Source organism: Xiphias gladius, chromosome 6, assembly GCF_016859285.1.
Source record: "Xiphias gladius isolate SHS-SW01 ecotype Sanya breed wild chromosome 6, ASM1685928v1, whole genome shotgun sequence".
In the NCBI taxonomy this organism is placed as follows: domain Eukaryota; kingdom Metazoa; phylum Chordata; class Actinopteri; order Istiophoriformes; family Xiphiidae; genus Xiphias; species Xiphias gladius.
Window position 1 is genome coordinate 12,112,205 of NC_053405.1, and position 18,966 is coordinate 12,131,170.

The 18,966-nt window shown below is 40.3% G+C and overlaps 1 protein-coding gene across 13 annotated transcripts in view; it reads left to right on the plus strand.

The window, feature by feature from the left end:
• ptprsa (protein tyrosine phosphatase receptor type Sa) overlaps window positions 1-18,966 on the plus strand; it is a 230,334-nt gene that overhangs the window by 162,499 nt on the left and 48,869 nt on the right. For 10 of the 13 annotated variants that reach the window (XM_040128917.1, XM_040128913.1, XM_040128924.1 and 7 more), the window contains 8 exons: window positions 2,479-2,748; window positions 2,985-3,566; window positions 4,428-4,564; window positions 4,684-4,828; window positions 12,535-12,855; window positions 14,770-14,963; window positions 16,423-16,449; window positions 17,575-17,692. In XM_040128917.1, the coding sequence (XP_039984851.1) occupies window positions 2,479-2,748; window positions 2,985-3,566; window positions 4,428-4,564; window positions 4,684-4,828; window positions 12,535-12,855; window positions 14,770-14,963; window positions 16,423-16,449; window positions 17,575-17,692 (1,794 nt within the window). The remainder of the gene's footprint in view (window positions 1-2,478; window positions 2,749-2,984; window positions 3,567-4,427; window positions 4,565-4,683; window positions 4,829-12,534; window positions 12,856-14,769; window positions 14,964-16,422; window positions 16,450-17,574; window positions 17,693-18,966) is intronic. The other 3 variants (XM_040128921.1, XM_040128925.1, XM_040128926.1) reach the window with 1 other exon arrangement.

Sequence of the window (18,966 nt, forward strand, 5' to 3'; positions counted from 1 at the left end):
AGATCTCAAAACCCACTTTAAGCCATGGTCTTTCTCTTTTTTTTTCTTTTTTTTTTTTATTTGTTTTTTTGGATTTAGAATCACAGTCTCCTTATTCTATCCCCCACTTATGCCCTCCTCCTCCTCCTTCCCTTTCTCCGACAACCCAAACCCCTCCCTTTCCCCTTTGCGTACTGTACAGTATGTCTGCATACCCATCCGTCACTGTCTGTCTTTTTGTCTGCTGTCTTGCTGCTTGAGTCTGTTTTGTTCTGCCTCGTGTCTTGTCTCTCGTCCCTGTCTTTCCTGTCTTGTCTGTCTGTCTCTAAGTCATCTCTTCCATTCAGTTCATCTTTTTTTACTTCTACATCTGCACTACTTTCCTTCTCTCTCTTTGACCTTCTTTGCATCCCAACAAACATTTTGACATTGAAAAGATGGTAGATATTGTTGTTTGCTCCTGTGTTGAAAAGCTGTTTGAAATAGAAGTTATGGACCTATGTATAAGTCCATAGCTGTTGCCTGTATCTTTTATGTGAATTCAAAACCTAAACATGTTTGTTTTTTTTTTTCAAAGTAAGTTTAAAATTGTCTTAATATTAACTTTTTAATGTACCACAGGAGGGTTTTCCCTGGCTCGAACATAAGGTATAACCTAACCATCAGGCGTGTAAAAAAATTTTTCTCCTATGATTACAAATGTTTTAAGTTTGGCATTCAGCCAAAAAGCACTATGGGCAATTCTCCAACTCAGTTCGTCTTAGCCTTTCAAAACAAATGCTAATTTTGCTCACCTTAGATTAACATAGGCAAGGAAAACCCTTAATTATATAACACTTTGAAAAAGTTTGTGCTCATTTAGTAAACATCTGGATCGTCTCTTTAAGTGAACTTGGCAACCTCTTGCATGTCACTATCTGTCAAGTGCTTGCTGGGATGCCTCTCATGAACACACAATGTTTTTGCTAACTCATTCCACTCTCTAACTCTTGCATACTGTACACACGCATACTCATGCCTATACCAACGCAAAAAATATATACATCTATGTATATACACATATACACACATGCAAATACACAGTACCTTTCACGCCCTTCCTCTGCGTCTCAGACTCATTATCAACCTCCTTCCACTCAAATTTCAACTCCTATCCATGAGTTTTGAGGTCCTCTCTGTCTCCCTCTTATCTGCCATTTTGCCCTTATTCATCTACCTCTATCTTTCCTTTTCCCTCTGTCTTTCTTTCTTTTTCTCTGGATATCTATTCCCTGTTGATCCAGTTCTGTTTCTTGACTCCAACACTCTGTGATACTAGACTCTCTAGCTACAACTACTACAGTTCTTTTTCTATGTATTTCTAGGCACATACCTTGTTCCTCAATACTTATTTTGTGTTAACTGGGACTGCGATGTGACAATGTGCCACCATCACATTTTGTCACATTAGCTGAAGAACAATAAAGTTTACACGGCATTGAAGCGGGTTACCCCCCCTTTACCCTCCTCCAACCTTCCCCTCTCTTTTTCTTCCTCTGTCACTCTTTGCTCCTCTGTGTCCTTTCTTTCTATCCTTTCCTCGGATGCTCTATCCTCTATCTTGTATTTCTTCTTTCCAATCGTCTTTTGTCTGGGCATGCCAGCGACCCTTCAGTTATATTCCTCTATGCATTTTATCTCAATTTTTATATCTGATTTTGTTATCATTTACTCCTTAATTTACCTTGGTCTATTTATGCATGCTGTCTGTGAAACTGATAGCTGCATCTATCAATGGAACCGTGTCAGATCTTAATAAGGCTTTGTCCAGTGGATCTACCCTAAACCACAAAAATCTGATTAAAGTTTCTCATCTTTAAGATATCTAGGTAGTAGAGACAGGTTTCAAGTGCAAACTTGCGCTAGAATGTTTTTATAGACCTCATAGAGATGGTCAATTGCCCCGTAACCCTACACTTCCTGTGCTGTGGGAGAAGCCTGTAATGGCCTACTTCCTGTTTGGCATGCTGGCCGGAGAGGACAGGAAGCTCCAGGTTGCCACCTTGGCCTTATGTGATAGCATTATCACATAGCCTTTACTTCACACCTTGGTACTTGGTGATCAGGTTATGCCATAGTTGTATATATGTCACCAGTTCAGTTCCAAAGATGAGAAACTCGTAATAGATTTTTGTGTCTTTAATTGTGCTGTGATGGGTCAAATATTGGTCAATGGAACCTTGTTGCTATGAATCGTTGCTTTATTGTTAATCTATATTGTTGTTGAAGCAGTTCTGTTAGTTTAGTTCCTTCTCTTTATTTGTATATTTTTATGTTTTGAAAAGTCTACTTTTTATTTTGTGTTTTAGTTCACATTTATCATGTTGAACCTTTTGTGTTAAGTATTTCCTTGAGAAGGGTCCATTTACATCGGCCTCTCTTGTTACCTCTCTCTTTCTCTTTTTTTGACTCCCTTGCCCTCTTTTGTCATCCTCTCCCCTTCCTCATGCCTTCTCCCAGTTCGACGGGTGCCTCCTCGCTTCTCCATTCCACCTACGAGTCAGGAAATTATGCCCGGTGGCAGTGTGAACATAACGTGTGTGGCAGTGGGGTCGCCCATGCCTTACGTCAAGTGGATGCTGAACTCGGAGGACTTGACACCAGAGGATGAGATGCCAGTGGGCAGGAACGTTCTCGAACTGAGCAGCGTCCGCGAGTCAGCCAACTACACCTGCGTGGCCATGAGCAGCCTTGGCATTATTGAGGCTGTGGCGCAGATCACTGTCAAATGTAAGGGATAACCCATTGCTTTTGAAGATGACAGCGTATGAAGTAAGAAGTAGATAAACTTTAGTTTACTATTAAATGTAAAGAAAACTACAATTACAGTATGTATTGCTATAGTGGTCTTAGGGTACTGTGAAGGAATTTCCAAGCTTTCCGTTTTTGCTGTAGAGTTAATCAATTAGTCACTGTCATGATAAATGATTTCCTCCTTTTTGTTTCTTCTTTTGTCATCATAATAGCTCTCCCCAAGCCCCCAGGTACCCCTGTGGTTACTGAAACCACTGCCACCAGTGTGACTATCACCTGGGACTCAGGCAACCCAGACCCAGTGACTTACTATATCATCCAGTACAGGGCCAAGTCCCCAGACAGCAAGTATGAGACAGTGGATGACATCACCACTACACGTTACAGCATTGGTGGCCTCTACCCCAACACAGAGTATGAAATCCGTGTCTCAGCCGTCAACACAATCGGCCAGGGTCCTCCCAGTGAGCCAGTAGAAACTCGGACTGGAGAACAAGCCCCTGCAAGTCCACCACGAAATATTCAGGCCCAGATTATTTCCCAAAACACCATGATGGTGCGCTGGGAAGAGCCCGAGGAGCCCAATGGGCAGATTAAGGGATACCGCGTTTATTACACCATGGATGACTCCCAGCCCATGAGCCTCTGGCAGATCCATAATGTCCAGGATAGCATCATCACTACTATCCAGAGCCTGGTTCCTCAAGAGACATACACAATCAAAGTCTTAGCGTTCACCTCTGTAGGAGATGGACCCTTCTCAGAGCCTATCCATGTCAAAGTACTACAGGGAGGTAAGGTTATGAAAACTGTTTGTGTCAACTTGGTAACTGGTGTTTAAATTTTCTTCCTATGCTTTCTTTGAATTTCATGTCTGGCAGTTTTGCAAACAATAGCCACATGTGTAATGTTCAAATATTGTTGAAACCAAGTTGTTAAGTAAGTTTAAAATAAGTTATACAAAAATTTGTTGAGTGATGCATCTTTTATCGAGCCCGCTGCTTCAGGAGAAGACTTTCAGAACCACTGAAGCATCTTCAGCTATTTTATGAATCAGCAGCACATTTTCTGAAACTTTAAACAGAATGTGCCTGCTACCAAAGAGCCAAGTTTTCTCCCCTGCTGTGCAAGGTTCTCCTGCACATCTGCAGCCTCTGCAAACAATAAAAAAGGTCTGTTTGATCATGGTAGTCTGAAAAAAATACAGTCAAGTCTGAGAAAGAACCAATATCTGAGAACTCACCAGGATCAGCAGTCAGGGCTGAGCAAAATCACTCTGTCCATGCCAGTGCGAGGCAGCACGTCCAACTTCAGAGACCCCACAACAATAGAGCACAATTCTACCTTGCTTTGTCATTGGGGCATGAACCTTTTGTACTTCACTGTAATCATTTCTTTTCAATTAAATTTAATCTAATCCTCATAATTTAATGCAAATCTCATTATGCTTATAATGTTAGAGTGTAAATAACAAATATGCTGTTTTTATTAAGAAATCACTGAACAAGAAAAAGAACTTCATTAACAGATTTTTAAGAATTTCTTCCTTTTGGTAATTGGACAGTACCCCTCCCATGTGTATAATATTAATTTCCATGTCTTTACTAATTTCCAGTTACATATCCTGCAACAATGCCCTCTGCCATGTTCTTCAGTTCCAGGTCAACCATCCAAATTCCAGGTTGGTGCTGTGTCTGACACCAGCATTGAACTGACCTGGGAACCTGCCTATGAAAAGGAAGGAATTATAAGTTATGAACTTCGCTACACGGAAGGCAGTTTTGGCACCCAGGTAAGAATTTTAGTGTTTCATTTTGAATTCATTGCCTTTTGCACCAAGAGGTATGCATCATCTCTAAACATTAAACCACTTTGAACCAGATTGTCTATAACTTTTTTCTTCGTCAACAGATGAAGAAAACATTTGGACCCACATCTTCATATGTTGTGGAAGGGCTCCGCCCAAACACAGAGTACCACTTCTCCCTGGCAGCCATTTCAGTCAAAGGCATTGGAGCCTTCACAAATGAGATATCGCAGAAGACCTTACAAGCAAGTATGTAACCCTTTATTCATTCTTCTCTCCTTTTTTCTTTGACAAAAGGATATTCCCCAGGAAAGCAGTTAAATGATTTTATGCGTTCATGGACCTTTACTAACTTGAATTCTGATGAAGTTGTGTGTTTTTTCCTTTTGACTGGAGCTTGTAAACTGTATTTTCTCCACTGCATCATCACCTTTGAACTATGCCTGTGTTTTTGTCAGGCATAATCAGGGTTCAAAGCTGATACAGGAATGATGAACTACATAACAAACTGACTTACCTGATGTGTTGTTTAATTTTTGCCTAACTCATGGTTAATATTTTTTCATTTTACCTTAATTTTGTTAACCTAAATGATTATGGTATTTTATACCTTAGGTAAAGTGGTATTAACAATATGAACTGATTCTTTTGTGGAGAGTTGAGGTTGAAATTAAGCCACAGAAGGCTAGAGTAAATTTTATAGACCGAGTGTTCTATCTTATATTATCTTATTTTCTAACTTGGCTTTAGTGCCAAATATGTATGAGTGTACCCAGCACTGTCAAACAAATCAAGCCTATGTGGACTGACAATTTTGGCAGTTTCTTTATTTCCCTTTCAGTTATGTTCATATTTGCTTTTCCTTTGTCAACAGCAAGTGCACTTCTTCCATGTGACAGAGACACAAAAAATGTCAGTTCTCTTCTAAGACCACCAAGGCTCTCATATGAACTGTATTCAGAATGGGGAAGGGAAATTTAGAGTTGGGTTGGGTCATCAAAGAAGAAAACCCAATCAGCAGTCACCCAAAGTACTCACATGCCCTCCCCTGGAATTTCTTCCAGTGTATCAGTTCTGCACTGATTATTTTATTTTACAGATGGCAGGAACACAACTGAATTATTTAAACCAGTCAGCTAAAAATAATAGGAGGGATATCATAGCACACAGTAGTGCACGCTGTAGAGAAAGAAAATAGACACAGCTCATACACTCAAACATCCAATATGAAAGACTGTCTGGATGACAGGGTATGTATTCATGTCTTTTGTGTTTACACATTTGTGACATTTAATACATTAATGGTAAAGTACCTGGAAAATGTAGCTGGATTTTTAGGATTAGCGGTAGATCTCAGCGAGTAATTGTGGATCATGATGATACAGACTATAGAAAATCACAGACAAAGACACATGTATACATTCACTGTCAGAATGGCTACCTTTATTCTTAATAAACTGACTGTGCTTTGTTAGATTTTATGAGGTTTAAACCAGAGAATTTCTACTGGGACATAGGAGAGCCATGGCGGTGGGAGGACTTCTTTTAACACATTTTCTGTTTCTACCAGTGCAACTTGGCTGTACCCCCACATCTGAGCTGTGGGGGCTTTGGAGCAACCACTTCACAGTTCTTTTTTGTTACTACTGGGCAGCAGAGCTACACAGAAAGTGCAGAGTCACTGAGGAGAGCGCCAGTTGCATGCGACACTCACTCCTGCCCACAGGGTGTGCTGTTGAGAATCTGTCACTGCACTGTTGATCTTTGATCAGTCCAGGCATGAAAATACTTTATGTTCATCCAGCCCCATTTCTGTCTTGGCGTCTCTCAAGTGTCCGTGAACATCTTCACCTGTTGATATGTGTTTGTGATTTCCTTTACCTCTGTTTTTGCATTTGTTCTTGACTGGTAAACTGCATCCCGATTGGATTGGATACACTCCTCTCTTCCTCTTATATCACCCTGTTCCAGCTCTGTTTCTCTCTGCCACTTGTTCCTCTGTTCAATGGAACAAAAGCTCTCCTTGGAATGGCTTGACATCACCTTGCTCACTTTGTGTCCTCTTCCTTCTATGTTGAGTCCTTTGAAACAAAATTTATTTTATTTTATTTTTTATTATTTTCTATTACTTTCTGGGTTGGCTGAAAGAATATTGGTTTGAAATCACTCCAGACAGTAGCTTGCTGCTATTTTCGTCTTTCTTTTTGGTTCTTTAACGAACCCAAGCCTACCACAGCCACAAGCAACTACAACGCAGCAGGCAGAGCAACAGGTGCAGACAGTGTTGGCATACCTATGCCCATTGAGCAGATATGGGGAAGAATAAGTTTAACTGATGGCTTTTCTCATGTCTCTACTTAAGACGAGGGACTCTTCCTTTGAACACCCTCACCCATACAATTACAGTGGACAGAAAAGATAACTGCTGCCCACCATAGAAATTTGATACTGCTGTCCTGGCAATGAGTATCAATTTATGTTTGGAGCAGCGATAAAACATTTTCAATATTGTGTTCCACATAAATGGTACTTTCCATGCCAAGATTATCAAATCTTCTTTGGCCTTTCATTTTAAGGTTAACAGCCATCTTTACCTTTTCTATCTGTTCTGTTTCTGTTGTTTCACTGTAGTGCCTCACTGTTCCTGGTCTTTCTCAGCCAGTGTTTTTTAATGCTTTATCAAGAGTCCCTGCTCCAGCAGGTGTGAGATATATCCTTTGGTTTCTCACTGCTCAGGTCAGAAAAACCACAGACTAAGTCAGTCAAAGAAAAAATTTCCCACAACACAACACAATAAATAACTTGATCTTTTGGATGCTCTGAGGTAAGTGATTGTGTGGCTTAGGGATTCAGTCTGCCATAACCTTCCTAAAAGACTTTTCAGGGACATCCACATTTTTATCCGATCAATTAACTGTTTTTTGCAGTGCTTTTTCTGAAACACCAACAGAGAATTAGACGCATAGAAGAAGCAGTCTTATATATAAATATATATATACATGACACGGTTAAATATTAAACTGACATGTCTCCAGTTTGGCTGCTCATACAAGTCAGGAATAGAAGCATGTCTATGCATCCAGGTCAGTGAAGAGCCCTGTGACATATATAGCTTGTATTAAGTGTCTTCACAGCTCAGTGTAACATAGACTGTTGAAATTATACTTCTACTGTACTCTTTTGGGGAAAAAAACAAGCAAATATTATTGTATTAACAAATACTGCATAGCTCACACATTGACATGCATGTGCACAGAAACACAAGTTTCAGATAGCTACCTATTTCAGTATTGTTTCATAGTTTTACTGAAACTCATACAAAATGCACCGCTAGAGCCAGACTCCTGAGTACTAAACTGTCATGAGATGGTGTCACACACTCACAAACACGCTGAGAATGCCTCGCACAAGCTGTATACAGTAAAATAGTCTCATACCCTATATACTACACTACAATGAGAAAGCCTGATTTACTAGTTGTTTAACTGCAGTAGCTGCACACTCAGTTATATTTGAAGATTAATGACATGTTAAGGAGAGATAAACAAGAAAAACAAGAATTAAAGACTGAAAAGAAAATGAAATACAGTGTAATGAAAAAAACAAATAAAGTTTGCCTATGCCAGTTGGACACTCTAAAACGAATTACAGAGCAATGACTGTATACAACTTTAATATTGCTTCATGTACGAGCTCAACTTTTGGCATTGTTAGTGCCATTTTTCTACTCACTGCCCTACAAAACCATTTCAACATGGTTTTGAATCCTCTGCAGTGTCTGGCAGACTGAAATCCTTTGCCACTAAGTGAACAGAAAGACAGACAACATGATTTCCCTGTTTGCTTTGTTGTCCATTACTTGTGGTACAAAATGTTCGCATATTGTTGAAGTTTGTGTTCAGTCCAAGCAGCATTACCAGGGGCTATTGTCATGGGGACCACTCTGTCAATAACCTGTGAAAAGTCACTGCAAAAAATAATAATACTCCTCAATCTCAGTCTTCATTTGCTCCATCGTGACTACTGCTAAATAACTTATCAAAGAACTCCATAGTCATTTCATTAGGTTCTCTCGGTCAATATTACAGCAGGCTGAAATAAATACACGAGTGGCCCTCATTCAGAAGCAAGGCCTCTTGGGGTATGCTGCCACAGTCAGATCAGGTTGAGAGACCATTTTTGTGAGATCGTACAGACGCGGCCTGAGTGGGTCCACAACCAGAGAGCTGGGAGGGTTCCCAGCATTCCTCAAGCTTTCCAGCTTTTACCCAGTTGCAAGACATGGTAACAGAACCTAAGATGGACCATGGGAGTGGGTGTTAAGGGAACGCAGGGCCCCAGAGTGGCAGATAAGAATCCCATTTCATAGCGTCAGAATTAATTTCATGCTTTGCAATGAGCTATGAGCCAGGCCCCTGGATTGTCAGGCTTTGTTACACATTTAGATTATACCTAAAACCTGCCAGTAGCCAGTCAAGTGCTATCTCTCAAATTAAAGTGGCAGATTCTAAATCCTCTGTATTTAGCCAAACAAGCAGTTTAGCCCCCCCCCCCCCACTTACTGTAATTGCAGGAGGTTTTTAGATATATTGGAATATTTGTGTGAGCCACAACACGGCCATTTGGCATAGGGGGGGTGGGGGGGGATTAATTCCATAATGATCTACACATACAAGCACCCTGTCATTCCAGGCCTCCGGTGAAAATACAGTTCAAATAAAAACATGTGCTTATACTCTGATAGCAAAAGAACTGCCAATCTGTGTCATTTTAAGAGTTGTCAACAGGCATTGAGTAATGGCCTGTGTAGCTAAACTGTGAGCATTAATGTGTGTACATTTTTATCCACTGAAGATGTCGCACTAAAAGCACTTTTAATCTGAAGGTAGTCATAATGATTAGGTATGCCACCATTACTTGACATTGCAGACTTTGTACCCAGAGCTCCCAGTCATATCACAACAGACTTAAAAGTCAAAGAGAAGGATATGAATGCAGACATGACTAATTATTTGTCAAATAGCATTTAGGAAATTCTTTCAGGGAAACTTCAAAAGAATCTCAAGTGAAGCATTAGCTGAATTTCTTCTTTTTGGTTGTATAGTTCTAGTATCCATAATCCTACCACTGGCCTTCATGGGATATGCACTTTATTAAAGCTGTGCCCTAGCCAGTCTTAAACTGTTATCAGGCACGAGGATGCCTGTGCACTGTGATAGCCTGGCCGCTGTCAGATTCACAGCCCTTTTCTGCACCACAAAGATTGAGAACTGAGCGATCATTCTTGACGTGGAGGGTTTGCAAATACAATATGAGCGGAAGAGAGAGGCTGAAAGGCTCAAAATCCAGTAAGACCATAAGTAAATAAGCCCATTTGACACAGAGAAAGGTTTGGGAACTGTGGCTGAGGTCCTGTCCTATTTGTTGTGTGCTGGAACATTCTGTCTCTTTACCGGTAGCAGGCCTCTACCATAGGAGTCACAACTCCTATTTTAGTCATTATGTTATGTTGTTTATTTATTTATTTTCTTTAAAGTTGTTCTGAGGTGACACTGCAGTCAGAACACTATCATTAAACTTTTATGAATTCAACGATACAAGCTTTCTGTCTTGCTTCCTGTACTCCTGTGTCTTGGTATTCTCAAAATGGCAGTAAGCTTTACGAAGACACATAGGCACAGGGCTATGAAATGGGATTTATCTGAACAAATTGTTAACAAGGAAGGATAATTGCGTACGTGGCCAACTGCAGAAGATAGGATATCTTGGGAGTGAGTTTTCCCACCTATGGCTTCCCCTCTCACAGTCTTGTGGACCCTCCAGCCCAAAGATACATGAGTATTAAACAGCCCTGGCTAAAGCACAGAGCCAACTCTCCCCCTCCCAGTAACCCCAAAGTGGGTCCAAAACTTACTCTAAATTAATCAAAATTAAAGTTGTTATTTACTGATTAAAAATGGGAATAGATCTCAAAATTTAAGGCATGCTTTCTGGGAGTGAAAGTGTTGCAGCTCACTGACTATAGAGTAAGCACGCTCTGTAGTCAGGTGCTGGTGGTAAGAAAGTCTTTAAAATTTAGTATTTGTGGGAGTCAGGTACGTATGATGCAGACAATGCTTGTGATTTCTTTTTGTTTGTTTGGTTTGTTTTCTTAGTGGTTAAATGTCCTTATTTTCCATTTATGCTGAGTTTTTTCATGTTTTCTCATGAGTTGTCATTTTGAACCTTAACTGTTGTGGTTCTTTCTTTCGAGTCACCTCGGTTACAGAGAAATTCATTTCCCAGTACCCTCCTTCAGTTCATAATTTATTTCTTCAGGCTTTGTTTTGGAATGAGAACATGCTGCCTGTTTCCATGTGTTTCATTTGAGTTCTTTTCCTAAGTTGCTGTGTGTGGAATGCCTTTTTTTCTGAAGGTATTTCATTTTGATTTGATTATTGTGCGATTTTTACCTTACATAACAGACAAAATGTAATAATGAACTGGGTTTGTAACACCAAGATGGAGGGAATATATTCTCATACAGAACCATTGCAGGGGATAGAGGAAACCTGACTTGGATAGAAATATTTTCATACGTCCTTTTGTCCGTATAATACCAAACTCTGGATGAGAAGTGAAAAATTTTATCACTCCTTGCACAGCACACTCTCTGGACAAACACACGCTGTGTGAGAGCTTGGCACAGATTAGAAGTGAGAGGCAGTGAATTTGATTTAGAGAGTTCACAGATGTATAGGTTTTAATATGTTTTGGAAGAACACTTCAGACACAAATAACAGCCATTGTGTTGGAAAGCGTTCACTGTTACAAATCAAAAAGGACCAACTACACTACCTCCCTGCTAGATTATACTTAGGAAAAATACCTCGTTTTAGCTTGTGCTAATTTAGCTGACAGTTCTGGTACAAAAATATTATTGTTTTTCAATGGATTGTGTAATTGTGCTCATTCAGTGTAAGGTGGATGTTATTTGCTACCCAAGACAAAGAAAGAAAGAAAGATAAAGAAACCTTTATCAGTTGAACTATTAATGCAAATTAACACTAGACATATTATAAGTATATTCATCTCTTTTTTTATTGCTGGCTTTGTGAACAGCATGTTATTAATTCTCATGTAGAGCTCCCGGTACCTTAGTGGTAGTAGTTATTTCAGAGACCCTGAAAAGGAAAATTAGGGGTTTAGTCCTCGTGACTGTCATGTTTACCTGGTCGCTAGTTTAGATTGGTTAAGGACTAAAACCTAAGCTCAGTGCCTGAAGATAAAACGCACAACTGATATGTTCATCCCTGTCCATCTGGCACTAATTCATGAATCTAGTGTTTGTGGATAATAACGTATCTCAGGTTTAGAATATTAACTAAATGCTTTCACAAGGATGACATGAGCAAGACAGTGTGCATCAAAGGACAGACAAATGTCTTCTGTTGTAAGTAAGCCTGGAGATCCTAAGATTATTGCAACAGGTTGAATTACTTTTGTGGTACGCCCAGCACATTTTTCTTGAAAAAGTCAGAAACATGTTAGGTTGATTTCCTCAGTAGCAGTAATTCATAACACTGTGAAGCTTTTCATTCCTCTTAATGCCAAAGACTTGTATCAGAACCAAATATGTCTGCATGTCCAGCACTTGCCCCCAGGTATCTTACAAGGGAAGCCATCTTGATTCATTATTACAGAAGTTTGTGCCATTGTCCATTTATGCCTCTTTTGTTGACATTTGCTTGATGATTTTTTTTTTTTAATTTTAAACATATTTTGCCTACGTCTTTGTTTTGCAGTTTTTTTGTTTGAATTATTCTTATTGTTTTTATTTGAGTTTTGAATTTTCCTTTTATCATTTTCTTTATCTCTCCCATCTTTTTATTTTTTTGTTTTTCAACCCTCCCTTCCCCCTTCCCCAACCTCCCGGTCCTCGACCCCCTTCCTTCCTGTCCTTTCCAACTCACCAGAGCCCTCAGCCCCCCCTCAAGACATTAAGTGCAGCAGCACCAGCTCCACCACCCTGCTGGTAAGTTGGCACCCCCCGCCTTTGAAGAGTCAGAATGGTGACCTGGTGGGGTATAGGGTGCGCTACCAGGTGGTGGGCCCCTCAGAAGGTGGCAGCGACGACGGGGAACCCATGGAGGAGCCGACGGTGCCTGCCACCGAAGAGCAGGTGCTGCTGCAGCGATTGGAGAAGTGGACCCAGTACCGCATCACCGTGTCCGCCTTCACCGTGATTGGGCCAGGCCCTGAGAGCGAGCCCCTGATCTGCCGGACAGACGAAGATGGTACATGAATCTCTGATGTGAAGAAGCTAAACTTTATCTAGAGATGAAGTTATTGTATGTTAGAGTACATGAAAGTGCAGTAATGTCCATCTTAAAAACCTCCATTAGAAAAATAAGTGTCACAAATTGGAGACAGTCTAGTCAGAATACTTTTCTAAATACATTAAATTTTTTTCTTGTTGCATGGTTTTAAAAGCATACCAAAATCTTTGTCCATATGTAACAGAACCACATACAGCTGTGGAAACCATATGAAAATAAAACACTTAAAATATAGCAACACACTTGGGAAATCAAGTGTCTTGCTGTTAAAACATAACTAACTAAAGGTAATTCATAATAGCTACCACATCTCATATCCTAGGTTTTTAACAGTATCCCATTGCTCAGCTGAGAGTCATAAGCATTTATGAGTGCTGTACACTGCAAGGCCATATCTGCCTGTGCGTTTATGGTGGAAACAATGGGTTTGAGGTTAAATAAGCAGGTGTGAATCCACTAAGATTGCAGCACAGATCCCCTGGCTGGAGAATATATTTGAAAGAAAAGAATTATTAACACCCTACCAGTCCTTACTTAACTACTGGTAGTCAGGCCTGGCCTACTCCACTGAAACGCAGAGACTGGTAATGGGTGTCACTGTAAAGCCATGGTGCTGTTGAAAAAGAGAAAATTGGCTCAGTTGACATTCCCTGGAAAACAGTAACATACTGTGCTCACGAATAGATTTTTGGTTATATGCGCTGCTGGTCATTCCTCTACATGAGCGACAACCAGTTTGGCAGAAAAAATTTGAAAAAGAAAGAAAACCCAAGATGCTTGCAAAAACATCTCACCCTCAAAAGAGCAAATAAATAAACAGTACACAGCTGTATGGCAGAACCAAATGATAAAGGAGCACAGCAGTTGAACAATAAAATATATCAACTGACAAGTAAAGGTGTGGGCATGTCACAGCACATGTGAATCATTGATGGATGGCTGACATTGGCGTCTGTTCTCCACAATCCATTTCACATCCATTACCACAGCATTTTAAGCATTTTTCTGACACTGATGTACAATGAGTACAACCATAGAGACAAGCTTAAGTTCTTACCATACCTGTGTCAAAAGACACCAGTATCAGGGATTACAGGGTAAAAGCCATAGCACGCTGACAACAGCTATAACAAATTTTCTGGTTTCATTACGATAATAGCGTTTGACCGAGAAGTGCCAGGTAAAGAAATAAGAGCCAGGGCTAAAAGGTAGAAAAAATTTTGGCAATAAACAAGATTGGTTGAATGATCTTGGGGAAGATAGGGGAAATGGGGTTGTGATTTAGGGAGCAAGAGGTGGACTTGAAGTGTTTGTGGAGGAGCAAATGGAGGCAGTTTGAGTGGAAGAGCTTTATTAATGGCACATCCTTCTCCAAAAGGCCTGGAAGCAAGCCCTTCTATAAAGGCCTGTCATTATGACTGAGGGACAAGGCTTCCCATTGATGGCAGATAGACACAGCAGATATGGATTGAAAAGGTGGAGGAGACAGGGAAACGTGGTAGTGGTTTGTGCGTTTTATGGTATTATGGGAAGACTGACATTGCAGTGTGTTTGTGTTTATTTTTTAATGTCCCTTCTTCCTGCCAATCGTCAGTATGTTTCATGAATATTGTGTGTGTCAGGGTGTTATGAATGTCATGACGCAGTTTTATATGCCTCTCTCATCCCACATTGCTCTTATAAATAGTGTGAATTATTTAGAGCAATTTTTAAGGAGACAAAGTGATGTATGTTTATTGCAATTGTTGAAAGAGGATCATCTACTTTTCCACATTCCCACTCATATCTGAGAATAGTGGATCAGCACCACTTTTTTTCAGCAATACATATAACAAAATGATTCTATTTGAATTTTTGTCTTGTTACCCATAGTGCCAGGGGCTCCTCCAAGGCGAGTGGAGGTGGAGGTCCTCAACTCTACAGCACTAAAGGTGATGTGGCGCTCCATGACGCCAGGCAAGCAGCACGGTCAAATTCGTGGCTACCAGGTTCACTATGTACGTGTGGAAAATGGCGAGTCAAGGGGCCTGCCCCTCATCAAGGACGTCATGCTGGCTGATGCCCAGGTATGACCATCTCACAGCTTCCTCAGTAAAAATCCTTTACTACAGAAAAATGTAAATTCCACCACAGAGCATGCTCATACCATGCGCCAGTGCCGTTTTTGCTCACATGAAATTGCTGACATGCCCAGGTCTGCCTTTGAATATTTTTTTCATTCATGATACAAAGACAGTTTACCTATTAAGCAGGAAAAATCAACACAGTTAAGCCAATGTAATTATTAAAACCTCAATGGGCAAAGAAACTTTGGCCAAACTTGTTTCTGACATCGATTGCAAATTGTGTACTTCATCGTTGCCTGTTGTACCCGTACAAATATTGCTGGAGTATGGAAAGCGATCGGGTGCTCTTCGCTCTTGGATTTCATTTCCGATTGCTGTAATATTCTTTTCCCCTCAGCCCACAACAAGAACTGTATTCAAAGCTTCACTCATCTTGTCCTCCTTCTTCTGCCTCCATGGCTTTTATTAGGAATGTCTAGACCTCTGCTTTATGGCACCATCTCCCATGAAATGTCTGATTGTGTGCTTGTATCAAATGCAAAGACTCAAAGAAAATGCTGATCACAGTATTCTGTGCCTGGGGCAGGGAAAGTAAAATTGGTATGAAAACATTTCACCAAAATCAGCCTCCACTGACAGCCTCCACTGACAGCTAGAATTGTAATGGATTCTTCCGTAATGGCCATTTTTCTTTTTCTTTTTTTCCTTTTTACAAAAGTTAAAAAAAACTCAGCACAATTTTGGAGGAATACTGCCAAAGTGAGACTATTGTGCACAGTAGCAATCATCCAAATGGAAATTATAGCCTTCACGCAATAGGGTAAACAACACAGAAAAGAATAATTATACACAATGCTACATTTTTTTGGATTGCATGAATCAAAATCTATTTTTACACAGGAATGAAGGAGCCATTCCGGTGAAATGCCATCAGCATCACATTTACATTTTCGGCATTTCGCTGACCCACGAATCCAAGAGTAGAATGAGCTTAAATAACTTAAGTTATTATGACATCCAAATCAATGCACGCAACCAGCATCCAACAACGAATGCCAGGCAAAAATATCTTTTTAGTTGCATATTTTTATTAGTATATGTAAAAATTACCTCATCATTAAACCCTTAAAAGCAACACTACTGGCTGTAGCTATCAGTGATTTAACACTGAGGTAGCTTATCATTAACTACACAGTAACATGGTTAAACATCTCCAGGCCCCACAGGCAGACCTATACAACCCTCAGCCTTGTTTCAGCTGCTCCTCATAACATAAGCTTCAAACAGCTTCTCTTTCTCCTGACCTCACAAAACTAGTGACCTATATCTGATACCAACTCTCTGCTCCCAAACCTCTAATGGCTCTTTCTCTCACAATCCTATTTCTTTCTTTTCTCTCTCTTTCTTTAAAAAAATATTGCTCTCTCTCCTGCACTCTCCTCTTTGGCGGGGGGGTTAGTGGGAAACGGACGATACAGCTGAATATGTGAGTACGAAGTTTCACCTGAGTGCTTTGTGTAGCTGAAAGGGTAGAAACAGGTATTGCATCAGCCTGGATGGATTTACAGTTTACACATTCCCTCCAATCTTTATTCAATAAGTCTGGATAGCAAAGTGGCTCAGAGGTTTCACCTCAGCTGTTTGGCCAGCCAACCTGTACACTATCTCTATATGCAACTAAGGAAAAAACGGACAAACTTCTATTGCCATGTAGCTTCTACAAAATGTTGGCTGATGCAATATCCACTGCCCACTGTGCCTGTAATGCTAATGCTACTTGTGTCATGCTGTGTGTTGATACAGTATGTTTTGTCTTGTGTTCTGGTGGTGTGTTTTTTTCTTTTTTGTATGTGATTTTTAAACCATTTTTTAAACATATTTTTCTATGTGGTGCCTTAGAATTACTGATATGCCCTAAATTCACATACTTTTTCTGTATCTCTTTTATGTATGATCCTTGAAATCTCCTGTAAAATCTTCATCGGATCTCTGATAATCATTCTCAACTGTAGAATTTTTTGGCAAAAAATTGTACACTTATTTTGAACCCAGACATGAAACCCCAGTGCATCTGCATTACGTGAATACCATCTCAAGTGCAAGACAGTACTTATAGCTCATTTACCTTTATTGACCTCTCCCATCCCTCTGCCAACGAGCCTGTTTAAAACCTCATTCTGTGCTCGTTCAAACCTGCTCCTTTTAAAGATTCATTAGAATTGATTGGAATCCTCTCTTTGAAGAGGACTCAAGGAAACTTAATGGCAGAGGTAAAAACTGCCAGCAAATGGCTAGGATGTATTCAGCATACATTCATCACAAAGTTAAGTTGTTGATTGGAATATTGCTAAAGGTAAAGGGGGGGGGGGGCTCCATTTATATATCTAACGTCTCTCCTCCACCAAGGCAACTCTAAGGATTTACCTAATGCAATGGAAAATGTTACGATTTATGCATGCCTTGTGAAAATGAATAAAGGGGACCAGGAGAAACTCAGATTAACATTCTGTATAAGGCAGTTTGAGCTGCATGAAGTGGGGTCAAATCATCAAAATTCAAGTCACATTTTTGACATTTTCCTGTTTTCTGTCTCCTCCCCTGTCTCCTATAGGAAATGGTCATTGGAGGACTCAAGCCAGACACAACTTACTCCATTACGGTGGCAGCATACACCACCAAGGGGGATGGAGCCCGGAGCAAACCAAAACTGGTGGTGACCAAAGGGGCAGGTCAGCACAAGGACAAATCATTTATTTGTTGCTTTGGTTATACAGCCTTTGTTCATGCAGTAATAAAGGTAGCATGTATTTTTCAGCCTGTGTCTGAAGGGTACCTTGCGTGGGGGATCCTCATCATTCCAATCCAGCTGTTACTGCTAGGCTTCCATATCGGTATTTTAATACAGATTGAGCGGCATTGAAGAGGCCCTCATTTACAGCCACAATGCGGTGCATTTTACTGATTCAAACATAGTCGGAAGATTTGGAAAAGCAGACGTGCAAGAATTCCTGACATTTAAATAAGTGTACTAGTAGTCCTTATTAAACGTAAATCTCATATTAAGACTTTTTCTTAACAGTCATTTTCAACTACTGAATTTTATCCAAGACATTTTTCCAAATGATCAAATCTGAGATATATCTGGATTCGAAAAGAGTTCAGTAACTTGGAGACGATGTTTGTATCTGTCAAGGCAACATTTATCATTTGACTAATTTTCAGTAGCCTATCCAAAGATTTTTAGAGATTAAGGAGGTGGTTTATGGTACCTAGAGATTTTTCAGACAGATTATGACAGTTTGAAAACCACTGTTGGGTCTTTGGTTTGAGCTTTACGGATAAAATATTGCACACTACAAAGGCTTGTCTTCAGTTTCTTCGCTTGTTACCACCAGTGGCATTCTAGTGTAACTGGACCGCTTAGGAAGTTAGCAGTTTAGTTACCATAAACATGATCCAAACTTTTGAAGCTGGCTGCCTGAGAGTGTTAAAGCACACTTTGAGAGAATTTAAGGCGTCAAGCCAGTACGGAAGCGTCCTTTTGTGGGAGCCTCTGTCCCATTCGGCTTTGGGAGGGTTCGGAGAACCAATATGTACACAACTGCATAGATACTTATACTGTCTATAAGCACACGCGCCTGCATAAACACCTACTCAGTCACACTTACTCATGAGCACATGCAGTCTCCACACACGTACAGTAGAGTATATGCAGACAAATACTCTGGCATTGTAACCTCCAGTATACATGCATACAATCATAAAACAAAAACACACCAACAGATACACGCACAACACATTCTCAAACAAAGGAAAATTTCCCAGATCGTGATAGGTGTGTGTGTTACAGGTGTCAGGGAGTGCGACACTGACAAAGGGGCTTGAGTGAGTGCTGTCACTCTACATCCTCCTGTCAGGGCTGGCTGACTGATATGCCAGTCTAGTGCACTCAGTCTGTCCCTCAGACAGAAAGGCTATCCTTTTTTATTACTGAACTGTAAAG